At 46.1% G+C, this 23275-nt stretch overlaps 1 protein-coding gene across 14 annotated transcripts in view; it reads left to right on the forward strand.

Annotated features, from left to right (window-relative positions):
* CHD3 (chromodomain helicase DNA binding protein 3) overlaps positions 1-23275 on the forward strand; it is a 2755261-nt gene that overhangs the window by 282222 nt on the left and 2449764 nt on the right. For all 14 annotated transcript variants that reach the window (XM_069646310.1, XM_069646296.1, XM_069646309.1 and 11 more), the window contains exon 4: positions 10283-10465. In XM_069646310.1, the coding sequence (XP_069502411.1) occupies positions 10283-10465 (183 nt within the window). The remainder of the gene's footprint in view (positions 1-10282; positions 10466-23275) is intronic.

Raw genomic sequence — 23275 nt, forward strand, 5'->3', positions numbered from 1 at the left:
ACTGAGTTTTTCGAGACATAACCGTATTAACTACCCCTGTGAGTAATCCTCCATAGGGGTGGCCCTTATTGCCCCGTTTAGCAAGAGATTGATGTATAACAAAGCCATCTATGTTTCCTGGAGACAAATGCAACTATCTTGAGACAATAAGTCTACAGAGCCCTCCGACCTCAGAAGATGGGCAAAGCCTGTGCAGTTCCAAGTAAATAAGGAGAAGCATCAATGGTTCTGTATCAGTTGCGGAAGGGATTCCAACAGTGACTTAAGTACCTGCTGTATTTCAACCAAGGCATAATTATCCCCTCCCCCGGACTTAAGCTCGTTGGCCGACGAGACTGGTGTGACCGTATCCTCAGATTCAACACAAGTGTCCTTCTCCTGCGGGTCCACATCAATATCAATGTCGACTGTTCTCAACTCTTCTTTATATTTTCTAATCAGTTGTGCCGTAGTCAAAAAGGTACAGTGTAAAACAGAGACATGGGAATTAGGGCCCTTCAAGGGTTCAATGAACAGGAAGTCCTCAAATTTTAAAACACGAAGTTGAGGTATATGATAGAGTCTGGTTAGTAACTCAGAACGTGCTAACCACAGATTTTTACCACTGGGGTATAGATTATTGATGAAACAGATGCGATTCGTATTGATATCCATCGCTATACTCTTCAGGTCAGGCAGTGTGCGCTCAGATGGTTCTTCCACCGCCAGTGTCCCAGGAGGATAGTCAGGATATGTTATCATGCTGGATTCAAGATCTTGCTCTGAGTCCACCAATGAGACTTCATTTGCGTCCGCTCTGGTGGACTTCTCTTCGGGTACCAACCAGTCTGTAAGAGGCCCTTTTGTCATTGCCGCCCGAGCAGCTGCTCTCGCAAGTCTTTTCCTGGCTTTTTTCGAGCGTATTTGGGGCACAGGCTTGGGCCCAGCTGTAGGAGGTAGGGCACTTATTATGGGTATCCTATTTTTAAGTGCCTTCTTTGCGACTCTACGTTGTTTCCGTGAATGGGGGGCCATCTGACTTTGATCTGGCTCATGATCATCTACCTCCACGGGTGCTTCCTCAAATTGATTGTTCCTATTGGATTCAGGATGCTCCCCAGCCACCTCTACCATAGTTTCCTGCTCTTCAGTCCCCTCAGCTATATGTAGGACGTCAGATAGATTGACTTCTGCTTCTTCCCGAAGGAGATCCTTCAGATCTAACGCCATGGAGATGGAGTTAGTGTTTGCCAGAATATGTCCTGACATTTGCAAAAGTATCTTAAGCGCAAATTGGAGGGCAGCCATCGATGATTGAAGCTCAGCTATCTCAGTTGAGTTTGAGTGTGGTCCGATGTTATCCTCCACCTCATTATCCGGTACATCCTCCATCGACGCCATTGCAAGATTCGGGGAAGCAGATAAGCGACCACTGCTTCCATCAGCATTATACTCCCCCAGAGGGGTGTTCCTGCTATTTTCTTTCAGGGGCGTTATACCACTGGATATAATGGTGTTTGTGTCAACATCCCTCTCTGTATAGTTAAACAGAGATCTTCATTATGTAGGGAGAAGGTCTTGAGTAAGAGAGCGGCTCTCTAGACCTGCAAGCCCTTAGTAGAGTTGGGGGCTAATTCATTTCAGTTAGAAAGCCATTATTTCCTGTCAACTTAAGGTTTATCTGGAGTGACAATGAGCTGCAAGGTGCTCTTCCTGTTCTTGCTCTCCCTGTGAGGGGTGATCCTTTTGTTTCTATATTCTTTCTCATTTTTGTTTTTGTTAATCTTAATCTTTCTCTGACAAGGCTATTTTATTGGTCCCCACCACCTAAGCCCAGGGTGATGACGCTTTTCTACCTTGGATGTGGTATGGTATCTATCTGGAATTGTATCGTGGGTGGTAGAGTTCATAGCTCAATACATTTGCTCTGATGCTGGCCCCTAGGAAACCCATCCTGACCCCCTTAGGTGGTCTGCCTGAATGTGCATGATCTTAACTCGCTACATAAGAGGCTTATTATCTTAAAGGCCTATTTTATGCATAAAAGCGAATATAGCGCTCCTCCAAGAGGCCCAAATTAAATGCGGGGAATAACGCAATCTAGAATTCAAGTTGTTCTCAGTAAAATCGTTTGCTGACATTCAAGTGAATAATGGTTTTTGGGATTGAGCAGAGTAGTTTATGAGCATTATAAGTATGTTCAGAGGAATCTTATCACAAATTATGATCAAATATGCCCCCAGCGAGGGCCAAAATACAAAGCTTCAAAGAACGTGTCCAGTATTAGTGGGTTTCACTAGAGAGGACCCAACTGTACACTGATTCAGATTAGAATCTGAGAATTCTGTGACATGGCACTAAATCCCTTCAGGGTTTATGCTGGAATGTCCCTATTTGGGCACACCTTCAGTCACTATTCCAATTTACGCATTCTATTGGTGGAAAGACTTCTTTCTTTTGTCGGAGAGCCTTGCATCACTTTCAGACCATGCTCCAATTACAGTGATTACTTCTTTACACCTTGCAATCTCACCAAGGGGTTGATGTAAGCTGAATAATGCCCTCTTGCAAGACTCTTTCCTCAGTTTGTGGAGGTAATAGGCCAGAGTGCAAAATGTGCACTCGCTACTAGCCATTGGTTAGTGATATTTAACTCTTGGTGAATAAGAACTGGTGGGATGTGTATATGAAGAAAATTGCAGTGGTGAGTGAATTTCTGTGGCTGGCTGTTAGTCAGAATCCAATGCAGTTCCCTTAGGGAACACTACACCAGATTAGGCCTACAGGTGAGAGCAATAAATCCCCTTTGGTATCAGTCTGTACCACAAAGATTTAGTTGGTAGCTGTGGCTGAGCAGTCAGACTTATCTCAAGAGGGAGATGAGCAGTATTCAGGGTTTACACAATAGGTCTACTGTAATATGGCACAAGGAAACACTGACCAAAGCTTTGTATTAAAAAGTAGTTATGTATTTATTTTATACACTTCTAATAAAACACATGTATCACAGTCATCAAGCAAGTTCAATTAAGTCAAAGGAAAAATGTACACACTCCCAAGTTGAATTGTAGACCAAGTGCACTAAAGTGAAAACTGAGCAAAACGGCACAATGAAAACTACACACCAGGGATCCTCTAACAATTCCTCACAAGGGAGGGAAAGCACAAGTTATCTAGAAATAGTTTCTTATACACCCTAGCAACACTTCCCATTAGTTTGTGAACCAGTTCAGCAAGACAGTGCATCAGTATAGTCAATACTTAAAATGAAAACTGAGCAAAATGGCATTTCACAGTATTTAAGAATGGGAAGGAAAGGGTAGTTAAAAGAAATAGGTGCACCACACAGTTCTCAGTGAGAATCAATCTAAAGAAAGCAGATCTAACAAATGTGACCAGAGTCAGTAGGCCTGTTCCAGAGTCAGTGGTACAGGGCAAGGGCCCAGGAGCAAAAATGTTCTTGTAGCTGCAGTCAAGTCTTTGGTTAACAAAGTTGAAAAGGTAGTTGCAGAGTTGAAAAGACAGTGTTAGGAGAGAGGGGCGGCCAACCCAACAGGTAGGTAAAGGATTTAAAACACCTTTAGCACTACAGCGAAGAAAGGGCGGCCTGGCGGAACAATGTACCTTAAAATGAAGAAGTGGCTCCTGCGGTCACGATTGTTCCTGGTAGTTCCTGCAGTTCGGGTGATCCAGTAGAGGAAGAGAGGCTCTCGTCGTGGAGGAAGGTTCGAGTAACTGCACTACCCAGGGATGAAACCAGCCGCGTTGCTGCCCGACGAATAAAAGGTATGCTCCTTTAAATCGCGGTCCGGGTGTACTGGTGCCTGGCTATCCGGCCCCCGAGTACAGGGTACGGGAGATTCGACCAAGGCAGGTCCGGGAAGGCGATAGGCAAACTGGATGGCCGAACCAGCTCAAGAGAAGAAGGCTCTTGCAGGTGAAGATCTTCTCTCGTCGTGTGGAGAAAAGTGGTAAGACGCTGCAGCAGGGCTTCACCGGTGGTTCAGTCGTTGCAGATGTCTTTGGCTTCTCTCCTCTTCGGCTTCTTAGTTCCAGTGGCGACGTCTTGTTCTTCCAGTCCAGGACCCTGCTTTTATGCAAAAAGATCCCCATTCACACAGCCTAGCTGTCACTCGCACAGTGGAGTGGTCATCCTGGCGGGAGACCCTCCAGCCTATCAGGATAAAGTGCGACATGGGTTGCTGAGGCAACCCTGTCCAGGGGTCCTACTCCCCCTCCCACACAATGGACCCACCCCAGACTCAGTGGCACCGAAAGGAGGGCTTCTCGGTGGAAGCCCGCCAAAAGGACGAACAAAGGATCCCCGACCTGGGTTAGGAGTTTAGAGAAAGACACGAAAAAGAAGTTATATTAAAGTTCTGGCAAATAAAACCTACCAGAGCAAAGTTAATATTAAAATGCGCCGACGGTATGTTAGAGGCTGTCAGAAAATGTGGTAGCCTCGAACAATGGGAAAATCCCATAGGGAAATATTTGCGGTCGAATATTTATGGTAGTAACCACTGCCACCAGCCAGAAACCTTTGAGAGGGGGACTGTAGGGTACCCTCTCGAAAATGAACATAGGGGAAAAACTATTAACCCCTTCCAGTACCTCCATAGCAAGATGGGTTGTACTGGTTTAGTTCATAGGTTTTGACTAATAAAGTCAATGGGGACTTTACATGCCCTGGGAGACAGTAGTCAGCCCCAGGGTATGGAGTCTATGTTTGGGGGTCGCTACGACACCCCTGTGTCACTGCACTGAGGGTGCTGTGTAACACATGTGAATAAAGATGGTTCCTATGGGGTTGAGAAAGATCCCATAGGCATTAAACACAAAAATAGCCTAGAACACACATAGCAAAGATGCCTAAGAGTGGGAAAAAGAGTCTCACTCTTAGCAGGTAAAAAGAAACAAACCCTTCAAATCCAGAAAAGCTGCTGGGGGACTCTATAGGTAAGGGAAATTAGCCATAAAATGAGAATTCTCCCTAACACTGGCTAGTAGCTTGTAACATGGATTTGTGGCCCCTGTAATAGGCCAATACTTTGGGTAACAGCATGGAAGGCTGCTAAAGCATTTTTAGGGGTACAATTAAGAGCCTGACCTGGGCTGAAATCAATCAATGTGAACCAGCTCAAACTCGAGAAGCAAGTGAAAGTTTTAGAACAACTTTGCTAAAAGAATGCCTCCCCTAGGGTATTCTTTTCTTTTTTAAAACCTTTATTGAACTCTTTCAGGGTTGTGACAGAGTTATAGCAAAGAAAACAGCATAAAAAGGATTTGCAAGTCAAAAGCTACACATGTTTAAGTCAACTTGTTGGCTTACATTTATCCCCAATTCCTATAAACCATTTTTCCCCAAGTCCCTTCACAAAGGATTGCATAAGTATATAATTATATTCAACTATCAGAAGTACCTGATCTATGAACAGGTTCTGTAGACAGACATGATAACACTGATCCTGTAGGTTGCGGTTCCTAATCTCTTATCGCTTGATGTGCTTTGCACCCTGAAGTAAACTGCATAGAGAATGGGCGTGTGTGGCTGGCTGACATGCCCCAGAGCAAACGTTGGGGAGAGGCAAGAGTTGGTGTGCAGCTGCATACTGGGACCTTCTGTGCTCACTCCCCACCTGTCGCCTCACCCTGGCATGGTGCAGTTCATTGCAGTGCAAATATCTTGGAAACAGTGCATCCTAGGGCCTGGACCTTGAGTTTTGTTCCAGGTGTTAGGACCAGTCCTTCTACAACCACATTGATGTTTCCCAATTTCCGGCAACCGTTTCATGTGTGAAGGTGCTGAAATCCGGGGAAAGGGGTGGGGTGTCGAAAGGTCATGTAGCTAGTAATGTCCGGAGGTTCCTAACAGGTAATTATGCAAAATGTGGTGCAGATTGATGAAATGGTGTGGAGTTGTATAAGAAACATCACTTCGCCAAGCCACAAACTCACAAACCCACAAACAAATTTAGACTTTTGCTGAAATCCGGGGAAAGGGATGGGGTCTTCATATGTCATGTCGCCAGTAATGTCTGGAGAGTCCTAACAGGCAACAATGCAAAATCTGGTGCAGATTGGTGAAACAATGTGGAATTGTATAAGGAACAATGCTTCGCCTCAAATTCTGCCACAAAAACATTTTCACTTAAATATTTACATATATATAGATTGAGCACAACATTTCAACTTTCAAGAAGTTCTTGAGAAAGGTTGTTGTAAAGGTGCTAAAAGGATTTCCTTGGCGAAGTTCTACAAATGGCCCCCATACATTAATGTGTCTGGCAGTCTGGTTAAGTAAACCGGCTGTAATTTTCTCCTACAAGTATGTCCCATATCTTAGACCACAACATATTCAGCAGAGGGACCCCTGGGTTCTTCCAGGCTCTTTGAACACTGATTTTAGCAGCCCCTAAGAGGTGTGTTATTAGTGTTGCCAAACTACCAGTGGTTCTTGGATGGGGTTCCCACAGATCCTGCTAATATAAGACAGGACTTGGCTACAGGAGCTCTGACCTCTGTGACATTTCCACCATCACATCCACGCCAGGAGATGGGCGTGGGGGGACCAAACGGGTATATTTTGTTCAAACACAGCTTACAAACACACTCTCTGTGGTTTATCTTGACTTCAATTCTGGATCATATGTCATTCCAAATGGCTTAGTCGATAGTGATACCGAGATCCTGCTCCCAGTTAGCCTATGTGGCGGACTAGAAGAAGGACTTGGACCAACAAGGATATTTCCTTAAAGTAAAAGAGAACTTGAAACCTGCCCTATTTCTGTGAGGGAAGTTCCCTACCTATAAACTAAAACTAATGGTGCTCGTCATAGAAAAAAGTCCTTGGTCCAAAATCCAATCCAACTATTCTAGCCCTACCACTTTGAAAAACTGTTCTTAAAAGAGAGGCCGGAGCAAAGACCTCTACGTTCGGCTTCTGCCTGGCCCAATCACTTGGATGGTCTGTTGATAGTTCCAAGTTCATTAATATCCAAAGCAAATAGGTTCACAGCTGTCTTGCAGACTTTGTTAGTCCAAATAAAAGTTCCTACTTATTATTCCCTCTTCTCCAGGAAAACAAAGGTTTTTCTCAAACCTCTCTAGGTTCCCTTTTAACACAGTAGTCTTATAACAGCATCGGGTCTTTTGGCCAGAGTCCTACAGCGTTCTGGCAGACTTGTTTTTTACTCAATTCATGTAATTCACACAGGACACTTGCCCACTCAGGCTTTCTCAGGGTCCCACAACCTTGTTGGCTTTCCCGACCTTGATACAAAATGTTTATCTTGCTTTCACTTTGCTTCACATAGGGCGCGTGCCTCTTCGGGTTTCTCAGCGTCCCTTAACCTCATCGGCTTTCCCAGCCTGGGTGCACAGTGTTCGTAACAATCTCAATCTGATTCACATACAGCGTTTGCCCATTTGGGGTTCTCAAGGTACCGTAACCTTGTTGGCTTTCCCAGCATTGATTCACAGTGTTTGTACCATTCGCATTCTGATTCTGGTTCAGATGGCAACGGGCAGGTCATACCCTGCCCCCACAATACAGTAGGTGGCCAACGATGCCCAAAACCACTTCCAGCTCCCACAGGACACCAGCTGAATCACAAAGTAAGGAGCTGCGATGGGGCACAAGCCCCATCCTGCTATCCTCCCATGGCTGTTCCCACCACAGAGTTTGCCAGCGAAAGAAAAATAGTTCCCCTACACTGCACATCCAAACTGTGCACACGCAAGTTATGCCACAGCAGAAGCCTGATACCTGGCCACACCACCGCCACGCAACTGTCGTCACGCTGATGTTTCAGGGATAGGAGGAAGTTCACTGGCATGAAATGTGCCTGTTTCCTATTTTTGGTTGGGAGTATTTTCACTCCCTGTTTTTCTTTATGGGGAATATTTACCCATTTTTTAGTCAGCAAAAGTGGCTGGAACAACGCCAAAACACAGACATGCCCGAAATGTGGGGAGGTTGATGCAGGTATGGTACATATGTTTTGGGCATGCCCTGAAATAGCAAGATACTGGAAGGAGGGAGCACACCCCATAGCAAGTAAAGGAATAAACCTGTATGTGGACTCTCTGTGGGCGTGCATGTTGGGGGGATCCCTAGATCGTGCAAACGCAAACATGTGAGCAAACTTCAAGACCAGGCGTATATACTAGCTAAACGCAGGATAGCGATGGGCTGGAAGGCGAGCAATCGACCAAAGGCAGAGCTTTGGTGGCGGGATCTCCTGAGATGGGTGGATGCCGAAACAGTGGTGTGGAGAGAATCGGTGGATAGAGCCGGGGAAGAGTAAGCAGGCACACTAACCTCCTGGATGCATCTGGTTGCCTCGCTGTTAGGGTTTGTTCAATAGCAACCGGAAGAGGATAGCTCCTCGAATAGTGAAGGAAGTGAGACGCCCCAAGAATAGGAGAAAAGGCTGTATTATTGTGAGGCTCAGGAGGGTGGGGCATAAGTTGTGGAGGGAGGAAATGTTGGGAAACTGTATTTGTGCACTGTGTTTTGGTGTATGTATTATGATTGACTTGAAACTAATAAAATGGTTAAAAAAAACTATTGGATGGATTTGCACTCTCTGATGTTAAACTCTTCCAAAACAGAGGTGCTCTTCTTCCTTGCCAAATACTCTCATCTCCTCCTCTGCCTATCTAGTTCCCACCTGACACTCTTCCCTGCGCCTCTTCAGTTAGAGTCCTCAGTGTCTTGTATGGCTCTTCTCACACCTTCTGTACTTTCATCTACAAAACTCCAACAGACGCTTGCTTCAACCTCCTAAATACCTACCGGCACCGTTGTTTCTGGACCAGCAAACAACGACTCTGCTGGCGTGCACTGTTTCGACCGCCAGGTCTGACCTTGGCGGGTGGATCGGCTTCCGCCAGCAGACTTTGACGGAAGCGCACCAGTACTGTTGCGCTCAGTGCCGGTGCTTCCGTCTTCCCCATTCCCATTGAGTCCTATGGGACTCGGATGGAAATGGGGAGTAACAGTTGCCGTCGCCTGACTTACCGGAACACCGGGGCTGTAATGCCTTGGTTATTCCGGCAAGTCAGGCGACGGTAATTCATCACAAGTCGGGCGGCAGCCTGCCGGTTTTACCGGCACGGCTACTGTCGGACTCGGTTTGAAATTAGGTCTACTGCTAACTATTATCTTTTCAGTGTGGTAAGTCACAACCCAGGTTATGGCAAGCTATTCGAACGCCCTTGCATTTTGCATCTAGAAAGGAAAGTAGTGCTGTCTTGGACCTACTCAGTGTCACAACTCATGTGGTGGTTCCAGGAATGGGACCAACTGCGATTGCATTCCTCGCTGTTCCTAGATCTACCAAATCAGATGAGAATAAAAGACTGCCCCAATGATCATACACTTCAGTAAGGGCTTGAAGACCCTACTCTTCAAAGAACATCTTGGTGATCTCTCAACCCTAATTCTTTCCCTCTGTAGCCCTCATCTGCCCTGGCTCCCCCTGTCCATCCCATCTCATCTACTCCCTTATGTGTAGTCCATCGCTTGCCTGCTATGTGTGCCCTTTGTAGATTGCATACATACTTACATACATCTAAGGGACTCGTCTGCACGCATGACATGCAAAGCCCCTCCAATGTAAAGCATCTAAAATATATTCTACAATAGCAAATCATATGTGCGTTAAAAAACAATAACAACCGGGTTTCTAACTCCCGTGGCAAACTGATGAGAGCAAATACTAATCTCACATTTCAGTTAGAAAGGAAACCATTACACATAGGTCATGTGTAATATGTTCATAACTAAGTTTGGACCCTTGCCAGGATATAATGTAAGCAAACTACGAGTGGCTGCCGTTGTGTATAAATCAGAGGACACTCTTTCCACAGCACTGGTCTACCATTCTGCTAATCTCTCTTCACTGGCTGCATTTTAACTACAGTATCTATTTCCCCGCCATGTATATTTGGAAGGAGGGGGTGGCACCTGTATGTGCTTTCTTTGGCTGCAACTGCAACAGCTGGACATGTATAATATTTTGGATAATTCATTTATTCTCGCTTTTGTCTTTTTTTTCTGCCCTTTCTTGTCATAGCTTTCCTTAGTTCGCTTCCAACTTCTTTGTGTGCTACCCTCCCTAGCAACCTTGCCTCTTTTTCTTCTGAACTAATTTGCTCTCACCCTTCAGGTCTTCTTTCCCCCCCCCCCACTTTTTGGAACTGAGATTTGCAGGTGTGCCTTAGGTCTAGTGCTCTTTCTGTGTCTTCCTTTTATGTCTGCATCTGTTGACAGGCGTTCTGTTTTCCATACCCATAGGAAAGCGATGAGGAGATTCTTGGGCTCTCTGACCAAGATGACTTCGGGGGGAAGTCTGATAGCGGAGACAGTGACTTCGGGGGGAGTGGGAAGAAAAAGAAACGGAAGCACAAAGAGAAGAAAGAAAAGAAAGCAAAGCGTCGGAAAAAGGCTGATGATGATGAAGAAGACCCAAAGGCCAAGGTACAAGTTTCATTTCCCCACAGTCTAGCAGCAGTGCTACAGTTTTCATTTGAATTCCCTAATCTATGCACATACAGTCCATGTCTGCATATAAAAGTGGAGAAATGAGACTCCAGGACCTTATGGGTCGTGATAGCTCTCCCCGTGCATTCTAGCCATGCCCGTGAAATACGCAAAGAGATTTTTGTTACGAATTTCCTCCTCCTGCTGAAGCACATTTTTTCCAAGGTGTGGAGAAGATTGGTTCCACAGAACAGATTTATATGCCATACAAATATGTTGTTTAATGGAACTATGAACCGTTCATCCAGCCATCCCACCAACCAAGAATGAGTTTATGCAAAGTTTGCATTATATAAGGTGCAATAAGTTCACAGTAAACATTTGTCATATATCCTCATTTGAAAACAGAAATGCTGACTACACACTTAAATGTGAACAGGTCAATATAACATGAGAATAAATGTTAATTTGCAAACTCTCCTTGTTTATTTAATCAAACACTGGCAGTTGCCCACTGCATTTTAATGTGTTGCCTGCATGTACGCAGTGCGTTTTAAACGTGAAGACTTTTTAATAATGATCACTCTGCAAACATTTCATGGCTAGACTTCAAGGCATTGTTAGTTAATAATTCTCATCATAAACGTTCCATTGGCTTCACTAAAGGTTTAGTTGTACAAGTTATTAATTTAAGGCAAATCCCTTGAATGGTATGCCGTGTTGCCATCTGCCCTTTGTGGTGTTAAATAAAGTTGAATGATTACTGAATGTGGCATAATGCTGTTTTCCTATTATGTGCCTTAATTGTGCTTACCAATAATAGTTATTCTGCTAGTCTCTTTCTTAATGCCCTGTTGTCCAGATAGCAGCGTTCCCCCAACGTATACCTGCTTTTCTCATCTTTTCTTCTTGCTCTCCCTCCTTTGTCTCTCTCTCTGTCAGTCATCTTCTTTGGGTCTGAAGTGGCTCATTAACATATCCAATTCTAACCTGTCTGTAAACAAACTCAGCTAAATGTGTCATTCCCCACATCCGCTCATGGCAGAATCATGAACCCCTCCTATTGTGCCTTATTTAGTAACTACTGATACTTTTTTTTCTTAAATGTTATATAGGTGTAGTTTCTTCAGATGACCTACGCTTGAGGCCGTTCTTCTAAAATATAACCTGTAGTTGTCTCTAACTAAACATGTGACCCTGGTTAATTCGTACCTAAGAGGACGTTCAGGGTCTTTTCTCTCCCTCATTCGGCCTTGTCTTATTCGGATTGTAGCAGAGGAATTGTTCTGCTTACACTTGATAAAAGACAGGTGTAGGCAGACACAATTAAAAACTTTTCTTGCGTGTTTCTTTACCTCGAACCCAGCCCCAGTCCCTGTGTCCGGGCGTCCCTGCTCGTCCTGAATTATGTGATCACACTGGGTGTGCCATACTGGTATAAAGAATGGATCAGGAAAGGTGATAGGTGCAGGAACACCCCACACTCCTATAAAAGAAAACACTAGGTTAAATGAGGAACAATGCAACACATGAAAGGACAGACAGAGGTTTGCTGATGTACTGTCTTTTTAATGATCCGATGTTGTAGAAATATATTCAGTCATGCCTCAGTACATCATCAGTTTATATTTTGTATACAAAGTTTTAGACACAGGGCGCTCGAGAGCCCAAGCAAGATGGCTGCCGGCTAACCTGGCTTTGGCTGACCTCATAAATCGATCGATACGGTGAGAAGTGAACATAGTCGTGTGCTGCCTGACTTCTCACGATCCTGCAACCCCTTTTTGGGAAGCCAGGTGTTGAGATGTCGCGAGAGCCCTGCTCTCGCGAGATCTCGCCCGCGACCACAGCTCCGCCCCCGCGCGCTACGCGCGCATTACGGGACGAGCTGAGGACGCGGACAGCTGCGTCTTCCCGGCTCCTCCGAGCACGGGACTCGATCAGCATTAAAGCTGGAATATTATATCTGCTGCAGCCCGGCCCCAGCTGGCCACGTTGGCCCACGCTCACCCCAGGCACTGTCTGTATAAGAAATGTTCCGGGGCAACCAGGAGAAATAAAGCACGGGTAAAACCCCTGCCTGACTCCTGTCTTCCTTCAGGGGAAATTTATACTACACCAGGACCTTGCTGGGACCCTGTCGATCTCCTGCTATAGTGGGCAATGGCTGCAGCGGATCAGGGTCATGTACGACGCCCGACACTGTGGGCAATGCTGCCTGTGCTGTGCGCTCGATGCGGTACTGCCCTGCTCTCGGGAACTATGGGGAGTGAGGAGATCCAGGTGAGTGCTGCCGGCATTGTGGCCGCTGTTACTACAACGGCAGCGGCCCGCGGGCTTGGTGCCCTCCCCATCCTGCATGAACGCTCCCTGATTGCCAGCTGGGGCTTCGGCCACGCACCGGAGACTCCATGATTCCTTCGACAACAATGAGCAATTGCCACTTTCCGTGTCTGTATGCTTGCTGCCCGCCTCCTTAGATTCCCGGCCGCTACAACCGGCGCCTGAATAGTGCAGCACCTCGCTACGCGTCCTCTTGGCTCGGAATGGCACATGCATCGCCTCTGCACTTCGTCAGCCCGATATTACAAACGCTGTGACTGCTGCGGGGCACAATGCTAGTATTTGGATGGCAATTTTAATTTAAAAGCCTGGATTTGCCACATGCTGCTTATGGCTGCCACAATGCTGCTCACCATATAATATCTTCAGAGAGGATCACCTGGGCAGAGGAGACTTAGGGAATGGAACGGGGATTTCCTTGGATGAGAGAGGTATCCCCCATTTCCATTTCATGATAAACCTTCAGTCCCAGCAGCCTTTGTGGGCTATTGCCTTGCTTTCCCCTTTTCTTCCTTTCAAGATGACCCTGGAAAATGTATTGACACTAGGAAGAAATTAAATAGGAGGACATTTTCTTATTCAGGGAGGGTAAACACATATAAACCCCCTAATATTGTTTCAGAGAAACATCAGGCCAAAATAGTAAAAACCCAATCGAGATTTGTGCATAGTTCCCGTCAGTCACATCACTCTAGTACTGGGACGAGGAAGAGGCGACTAGGAGTTGTACACACTAACATTCATACACCGCTCTGGTACTGATATGAGGAAGAAGCCTGGAAACTATTGTGAGGGTCAGGCATGTCCAGAGAATAGAAGTAAGTGCAGTCAGGCATTTCTCAACTCAAGGGCTTGCACCTGCAACCTGTTAATAGGTGGAGCTGCCAGCAAAGAGAGGGGAAACTAGAAGGAGAGAAACAGGCTGGGAGAGATGGGCAAATTCCTGCCCAGGACGGGGCTGCTTAGTGGAGTCTTACCTGGAGGTCAGGATGCCAGCTACTGCAGAGGAGAGGCTGAGACGGCGGGGCCCGAGCGGAGCCGTAAGTGGATCAGAGCCGTTAGAGTCTCCTCTGCCTTAGCTGGAGCTGTGGGGCACAGAAGGCTGCCGAGTGCTGCAGGCCACCGGTAGCATCCACGGATGGAGAGCGGATCTACAGTCAACCCACAACAAAGTTTGCAGAAGGTGAGCGCTGCTCGCGTGGCTCCCGAGTAGTGTGCACAGAGCCGAATAATGCCAGGAGAAAGAAGAGAGAGGTCGCCTGGAGAAGCAGCCGAGGACCGGTGAGTGAATTGAAGGGAACACTTGTACCAGAACGCTCCTGGGGCTACAGCTGGGCATATGATAATATATATATATATAAGTAAGGGAACTTGAAAGTAAAGCAAGGATTATTGAATACCAAACTAAAAGGAAAGCTTTGAGGAGCCTACGAATTAAATGAAAGCAAGTGTGAAACACAAGTAATGAACATTTAAAGGCAAAAGATGAATCTTTAAGAATAAAGTAAAAAGCAAGTGAGCACTTATGAAGATTGTGAAAGCAAGGTGGTGGAAGAGAGTGAGCACCACTGAGTGAGTAGTGTGGAAGAACACACTGTGGCAAAGCCAAACGACTGTCAAGGAGAATCCAGTGATTTATGTGGAAGAACACACTATGGCAAAGCCAAAAGACAGTCAAGGAGAATCCAAGGTGAATGTAAACCAAAGCACAGGTGCAGTGAGACAGAAACTAGTGTGGGCAAGAAAACCTAGGATTATCGGTTGAATGACAAGTAATGGATGGACCGTGTGAACTGACTACTGCACGTAGACAGAGGATACCCTGTATGGAAAAGCCAAGGAAAGTAAAGATAACAAATCCCCACTTGTGAATTAGATTGCTAAAGTGAATGCGATAGATAGCAATCTGTATAAACTATTGAAGAGCCTGAGGATTATAAGGTTGACCTGGAACTGGTTTTGAGAATGAAGAGACTTGAGCTGATTGTGAATTTGCAAGCTGGAAGAGCTGACATCTTGGGGAAGGGAAACCTAAGAGTTTGTGAAATAGGTTGTCTTCTTGGGGAAGGGAACGCCAAGGCTTTTTGGACCTGCTTTAAAGTTGGTGAAGGGGAGCTGGAAGAAGCTCAGAACTTATTTTGGAACACTATTTCTGTTGTTATAAACATCCCTTCACATTGTTTAGCTTTAGTTGTGAGGGTAAGTATTTGGTTTTGGACACACAGACCTTTAAATTGAACTTACTGACTCAGACTATCCTTAGTTTCTTTAGGTATTTAAGTAAATAAAAGTGTCTTGTTTGAACCTTGAATCTGTTGTCTGTGTCTTGCTTCATGAATCCTTCACATAGGGAAAAGAGGAGACCGGTAAATCTCCAACTTTCGAATGGATTGTGTCCTCCCACGTATTCCTCATCTTGTGATATTCCTATTTGCCAGTTTCGCTGCTTCAGAATTTTTTTTTCGGCAGAGGGCACTGTGCACAAGGTCGTGGCATTGATGTCCCTCGACTGGCTGCGTACTGTGTCAACATCACCGTCAGTATAAATAGCTTATGCCGCGCCCGTTGGCTTCAGTTACGTTTTTCCAATTGCTTCACTCTCGAGAACGGCGCGCTTTGGAATTTTCTTCAGAAAATGTCGTCTTCATCTACCGCTGCTACCCCCGGTTCGAAGATGTCGATAACAGATCCTCACTGCATTTGTCTTTGGTGCCTGGGTTCAGATCATCCAACCGGCGACCATGGCTCCCGTCTGTCGATGACGGAGAAGGCCCTTCGTGAGAGGAAAGGTAAACTGGCGGTGGGGCGGGTGCTTCTAAGGCCTCTTCGAAGGCCTCGTCCAAAAGACATAAAAAATCATCCGATTAGAAAGAATCGGAGCGTCACAAAAAACACTCCAAGAGATCCCGATCTCGTAGTAGATCGAGGCGCTCTTCATCTTCCTCTTCGAAAAGAGTTAAAAGGAGACATAGATCTCCCTTGTCATCATCTGATACATCTACCAAATTGGTACGATGCCTGATGAAGTCGGATTTGTAACGCTTACCTGGACTCTGCGGGGACACTCACGATGGAACTACGTAACACAGCTTTTCTCAATTAGTGTGCTTCCAAAACTCCCTTCAACATACCATAAAAGGTTCCTAGAACAAACACAAGAGAATTCTAAGAATTTTGACTAGCGCTTCAATGAGGTTAAACTAATCCAAGTTCTGGTGGCGCTGAAACGTGACAGGACCTAAAGCTGGACAGCGGTAAGCGTTGACTGGATTCTTTCCGAACACGAAGCAGGGAATGCTCGAGGGGAGGGGCTTAAATAGGAGGAGAGAGAAAACAACTAGACCTACACTGTGCACGCTACCAGCATAACCTAGGCAGCCCTGTTGAGTGTCAAGATGTACTACCCATGCCTAACACTTCCCTGAGTTGCCTTTTCCCAACATCCACGAATGGTAGATTGAAGACCAATTCTTTTTGGAAGCAATTTTAGGAACCTTTGCCGTGATCATGACCGTATTCCCCCCCAAGGCCCCTCCTAAGGTGAAACCTTCTCCCTTTGGTTTGCTAGGATTATTCAAATGGAAGGATTTAATTAATCGGGGAGCGTGAATGTTTTCAAGGGGTTCCCAGGTTCTATCCTGCGGCCCATAACCCTTCCAGTCCACCAGGTAATACAATTTTCTGCGAACCATCTTAGAGTCCAAGGTAGCCTTAACCTCGTACTCTGGTTGGTCACCTTCCACAATTACAGGAGCCGGTGGACCCTGAATTCGAGTATTTGGACTTACAGCTTGCAATAAGGACACATGGAATACCGAATGAATTTTCATGTGTTTAGGGAGTGTCAATTTCATAGCCACCGGGTTGATGACCTTCTCAATGGTAAAAGGACCCAAAAATCTAGGAAGACATTTCCTGGATCCCTTCAACCTCAGATTCCTTGTAGCCAGCCACACTGAGTCTCCCACCTTGTATTCTGGGGAGTCTCTTCGCTTTTGATCAGCGAACTTCTTCTGAGCAGTCTTCGCCAAGTACAACTGTTTTCTGGCTAGGTGAACAGCGGTTACTATATTGTCATGCAGAGTCTTTATAGCTGGCATTTCCAGAGATTCAGGTGGATCATGAACCGAGGTTCGTGGATGTCTACCATACACAGTGAAGAATGGGCTTAATCCAGTCGAGGAGTGTACAGAATTATTGTAGGCATATTCTGCAATCCACAATATTTTTTGCCAAGAGTCGTCAGTTTGGTGAAGCATGCACCTGAGGTACTGTTCCAACGTTTGATTTGTGCGTTCCGTTTGTCCATCAGTTTGTGGGTGATAACTTGTGGACAAACGTATCTCCATCTGAACCATCTTGCAACATCTTTTCCAGAATTCAGAGACAAATTGGCTTCCCCGATCAGACACCACAATGGAAGGAAAGCCATGCAGCCTTACGATGTTTTCCAAAAATACCTTGGCTAGACCCGACGCAGTAGGCAATCCCTTCAATGCCACAAAGTGTGCCATTTTGGAAAATAGATCCACCACCACCAGGATGGTGTCAAATCCTTCACTATTGGGTAAGTCTGTAATAAAATCTAGGGAGAGTGTGTGCCAAGGAAGAGGCGGAATCTCCAATGGTTTGAGAAGACCAGCAGGTTTCTTTTTCTGTGATTTATTTTGAGCACAAACTCCACAGGTCTTGATGAATTGAATTACATCCTTACGCCAAGTTGGCCACCAATACGATCTCTTGACTCTTTCCAAGGTTTTAGTGACTCCCGGATGTCCTTCCATTAGTGCACTGTGGTAGTCTTCAATCACTTGCTCTCGTAGCTTTTTAGTTGGCAAGAAAAGTCGCCCCTTAAAAAAGGGCAATTCTTCCTGCACATAACAATGTTCCTTCTCAGATGCCCATTTTTGCAACTCTGCTGCACTGATATTGGCTTTGATTTCAACCCTCAATTCTTCAAATAAAGAATCTGCAACATCCATGACTCCAAGCACCTTTTCAACTGGAATTATCTCCACCGGAATTGTGGCACTGTAAGCTTCTTCTCCTTTACCAATTCGGGACAGAGCGTCAGCCTTTCCATTACGGATACCAGGCCGAAATGTGATAACAAAATCGTACTCAGCAAAGAAAAGAGCCCATCTCAACTGTCGCGAAGATTGTGCCTTTGCCGAACGCAAGTACTGCAGATTCCGATGGTCGGTGAAAATGGTAACGGTGTGTCTAGCCCCCAGCAGATAATGTCTCCATTCCTTCAGTGCACACTTTATCGCCAACAATTCCTTATCGGTGACTGTATAATTCAGTTCCGCTGCTGAGAACTTTTTTGACCAAAAGGCCACAGGATGTAATTCGTGCGAGATAGGATCACGCTGTGACAAGACTGCGCCCATGGCGACGTTGGATGCATCGGTCTCTACCACAAAGGGAAGATCCAACTTAGGATGTCGAAGGACCGGGGCTGCAGTGAATTTCTCTTTCATTTTCTGGAAGGCCTCACCAGCCTCATTTGTCCAAGCAAAGGTCTTATTCTTTCGCAGCAACGACGTGATAGGATGAACCAGCTGATAAAAATCAGACACAAATCGTCGGTAAAAGTTAGCGAACCCCAAAAAACTTTGGACTCCTTTAACTGATGTTGGAGCTGGCCAGGATAGAATTGCGTCAACCTTTCTGTTGTCCATTTTCACCCCTTCCGATGACAATATGAATCCCAAAAATTCTACCTCTGGAACATGAAAGTGACATTTCTCCAATTTTACATACAAGAAGTTTTCCTTGAGGATTTGAAGAACTGAAGTTACATGTTTGACATGTTCCCGGGGGTCGGCAGAAAAAATCAGGGTGTCATCAACATATATCACAACACAGATATCCAGAAGCTCCCGAAAAATGTCATTCATGAATGACTGAAACGCTGCTGGAGCATTACATAATCCAAAAGGCATAACCTGATATTCGAAGAGCCCATAACGTGTGCGAAAGGCAGTCTTCAATTCATCTCCAGGTTTAATGCGAACGAGATGATATGCCCCACGAAGGTCAAGTTTGGTGAAGATCCTAGCTCCTTTCACCTGGTCCAGCAACGTGGAAATTAGAGGCAAGGGGTATCGGTTCTTTATAGTGATTTGATTTAGGGCCCTGTAATCGATGCAGGTTCTCAGGTCCCCTTCCTTTTTTGGCACGAAGAACAAAGGCGATGCTGCTGGGGACTTGGATGGTCGAATAAATCCATTGGCTAAATACTGGTCCAGATACGTTCTCAAATGGAGGTTTTTCTTTTCAGTTAATGCATAGATTCGATGACACGGGAGTTGGGCTCCTGGAACCAAATCTATTTGGCAATCATAAGGTCTATGAGGGGGCAGGACTTCAGCTTGCTTCTCCTCACTAACACCGCCCAGGGGTTTTCGTGAAGGTTTCACAGGACAGTCCTTCAGGAAATGACCAGCTTTTCCGCAGTACAAACAGAGCTGTTGCTGCCGCCTCTTTTCCCTTTCAGCTTGGGAGATTGGACCACGAATGACACCCAGTTGCATAGGTTCAGTATAGTTTTCTGACGACACCCTTCCAGAGGTTTCCTTGGGGCGAACAAAATATGCCCGACTCTCTGGGCGGCCTCGATCCATTCTTCGATCTTGAAGTCGGTGATCCAACTGGATGGTTAAGTCTATGAATTCGGCAATTCCTTCTGGTGGGTTCACCACTTGTGCTAGGACATCCTTCAGTTCACTCCGCAACCCACGGTAAAACAAGGTGGTTCTTTTCTCTGAAGGCCAATTGGTTTCTGCAACTAATCTATTGAAGGTGGCTACATATGCTAGCAATTCTTGGTTACCCTGTCGAAGTGACAACAATTCATTATCTAATGCTTGACCTTGGGTGTGGCGAGCAAAAAGCTTTTCCAGTTCACGTTGGAAGTCTTGAAAATTTCTCAACACCGGATCATCTCTATTGACAAGAGGAACTGCCCAATCAGCCGCGTACCCCCCAAGGTAAGACAACACAAAGACAACTTTAGATTGGTCTGTGGGAAACGTTCCCGGCCTGCATAAGAAATGTAGCCTGCACTGATTTAGAAACACTGCGAACCTTTTTGGATCCCCAAAAAAGCGCTCGGGGGGGGGCCAAGGGAATATTTCCTGGCACGATTACTTGGACAGGTACTGATGGTGCAATTGGGGCTGAAACTTGGGGGTTCCCAGAAGGCAACGGAACCTGACCAGCTTGTGACTGTAATACTTGGCGGGCCAATTCCTCAGTTCTATCCCTGTTTACCACTAATTCTTTCCTCAGAGCATTAGTTTCGGAACGTGCTGCATGCACTTCCGCTCTCAATTCCCCCAACAAATGGACCAACTGATCAACCTCAGGAGTTCCCATGATGTCCAGGCAGAGTATGTTTCAGTGGCTTCGCGTTCTGTAACGCTTACCTGGACTCTGCGGGGACACTCACGATGGAACTACGTAACACAGCTTTTCTCAATTAGTGTGCTTCCAAAACTCCCTTCAACATACCATAAAAGGTTCCTAGAACAAACACAAGAGAATTCTAAGAATTTTGACTAGCGCTTCAATGAAGTTAAACTAATCCAAAACACTAATGTCATTCTTCAGCTTTTCTCATTACCTTGGGAATTTATGTTGTTAGCTCTCCATCCTGCATTGGTGCAGGGGCGCTAGTTCTGAAGAAGGGAAATGGCGCTAACTATGGTGACAAGGAAGGACGTTATTACCAAAATTCAAATGAACTGGGAAGAGTGTGAACCCTAGACGACTGTGCCTAAACTGAAGTAGCTGAAACTAGTGGTCAATCCAAGGGACCCCCACCGGTGAATAGGGCTGGGAAAGATTGCTGAATTGGAAGTACAATAGATGTGAGGAAAATTTCTACACACACGCTTTCGTGGAACCACCACAGGAAAACGAATTTGCCTCAGGAAAACGCTCACAACCACCGAGCGTGCAAGCCTTTGAAAATAGCAACATGCGTCATCAAAAGCTTGTTGCAAACAATGTGTGAAGAACACATACCAACTAAAACCAAAAGCTAAGAAAAGCTCAATAACTAATGAAGCGTAAAATCGGCTCCATTACATTGCGCGCAACATGCGTTTAGATAAATATTACAACGTAACACAGAACTTCACAATACCATGGAAAACCATGACACTTCAGGGAAAATAAAAGATACTTGCGAAATATCCTAACTGAAACCCTTGAACCATGGAAGCCGCTCTGTGTCTGGAAAGTGACGGGGCTAACTGAGTGACAGGGAAGAATTCCGTGACTAGAGTTCCAAGACCCTACTGTGGAAAATTCTGTGACTGGAATTGTAGGAATTACAGGAAACTCCGGGGAAACAAATAACGGGAGCAGAGGGAACAAAAATGACAGAAAAGGAAGGGTGGCTGGTGGCGCTGAAACGTGACAGGACCTAAAGCTGGACAGCGGTAAGCGTTGACTGGATTCTTTCCGAACGCGAAGCAGGGAATGCTCGAGGGGAGGGGCTTAAATAGGAGGAGAGAGAAAACAACTAGACCTACACTGCGCACGCTACCAGCATAACCCAGGCAGCCCTGTTGAGTGTCAAGATGTACTACCCATGCCTAACACTTCCCTGAGTTGCCTTTTCCCAACATCCACGAATGGTAGATTGAAGACCAATTCTTTTTGGAAGCAATTTTAGGAACCTTTGCCGTGATCATGACAGGATTCCCCAAGAAAATGGGAAGATTTTAGAAAAAAGATGAAGGAGGTCTTTGAGAATGCGGCCTCGACCCCCTCAAAGAAACCTCAGAAGTGCCAGGCCCCTTTCGCTCCATCGGACGACACAGGGAAGTCAGGAACTACTGCGGTAAAACCTGTGGGATGTTTCAACCCACTAGTTCAGGCCCTGCAACATTACTGTGCATTGCTTGCAGCAGAAACATCAGAATGCCCGCCGGAAAGCATGCTGCTCGCTAAAAATCACCAGAAAGTGCGCAGTAAAAATCTGAACAATAGGCCGCCATCCACTTTTGCCTACGTCAGTGGTAACACAGGAGACCACTGCCAAAACCCATCATTTGGCGGCCCACAGAGCAAAATCATTGCAAAAGAAACACAGAGCTGTTTTAAAAATCCGCTTTTCCCTGGCTGTCAAATTTGCAAAAATCATGGCTCACCAACCACCCAAACAGATCCAACCTCCTTGTTGGGTGGTAAACATCATTCTACTTCAAGAATCCACATAAATACAATGTCAGCAGGAGTATATGTCATCAGAACAAAGTCCACTTTTGAAGATGGTTGCTGGAATAAATCTGTCAAAAATGGGTGTAATACGGTTACTCACCTCTGTCAGAAGCTGGCGATTTTAAAACCTGTCATGTGTAAAGTTGGTCATTGAACTCAAACTATTCCAAAGAAAGACTTGCTATCAGATGCCTAAGAGGTGGATACAATTCAAAACTATCGGCCTCATTACAACCTGTCAGGTCTGGACCGCAGTGATTCCGTGACGGCGGTACAAAGTTTCTGCGTCCGCAAGTTGCGGAAAGACCGTCCGATTATGTGCTGTCGGTCGCGCGCACCACACAGACGCGGAAACGTTGTTACCACCATCACGGAAAAAGCCACGGAAATGGACATAGCGCTGCCACAAGTAGCGCAAAACCTGTGTCCGCCACCGTCGCCATGGACACGGAACCGGAAATACCGTGATCGCCAAAACAGGAAACAGAGAGGCGGCCATCATATAAAGCACAATCCATTGCCATCCAGAGTCAGCACAAGCAGAATCCACACTGTGAGAAGGCAAAAGGGACCACCAGCATGTCTGCCAGGATTCCAGCCCAGAGGCAGCGCAAACAGCGCTTTAGTGAGGCGGAGCTAACTGTTCTGGTGGAGCACATAGTGGAGCATGCAGAGATGCTGTTCAGTGCCGATCAACAGCGTGCCACACAGCAGCGGAGGAAGGAAGTGTGGGCGGAAGCAGCACGCAAGTGCACCGCTGTGGGCGTGACTGTGAGGAATGTAAAGGACTGCCACAAGCGGTGGGACGACCTCAGGCTGAGGGTTCGGAACCTGATCTCCACACACCGCCAACGCAGCAGTGGGACAGGTGGACGACCCCCTTCCCCACTGAGGCTGCAAGCATGGGAGGAGCGTTGCAGCAGTGTCCTCCACCTTGAGGGTATCCATGGGATCGGGGAGGCTGAGGCAGGAGTGAGCCCACCTGCAGATGCTGGTAAGTGGAAAAACATGAATGTCATATGGGTATATGTTGATGGCATGACTGGACCTATTAACAACCCCCCCCCCAGGCAGTGCATGACTGGGCCAAAGGACCCATTAACAACCCCCCCCCCAGGCAGTGCATGACTGGGCCAAAGGACCCATTAACAACCCCCCCCCCCAGGCAGTGCATGACTGGGCCAAAGGACCCATTAACAACCCCCCCCAGGCAGTGCATGACTGGGC

Source organism: Ambystoma mexicanum, chromosome 1p (assembly GCF_040938575.1).
Source record: "Ambystoma mexicanum isolate Mex_15411 chromosome 1p, UKY_AmexF1_1, whole genome shotgun sequence".
NCBI lineage: Eukaryota > Metazoa > Chordata > Amphibia > Caudata > Ambystomatidae > Ambystoma > Ambystoma mexicanum.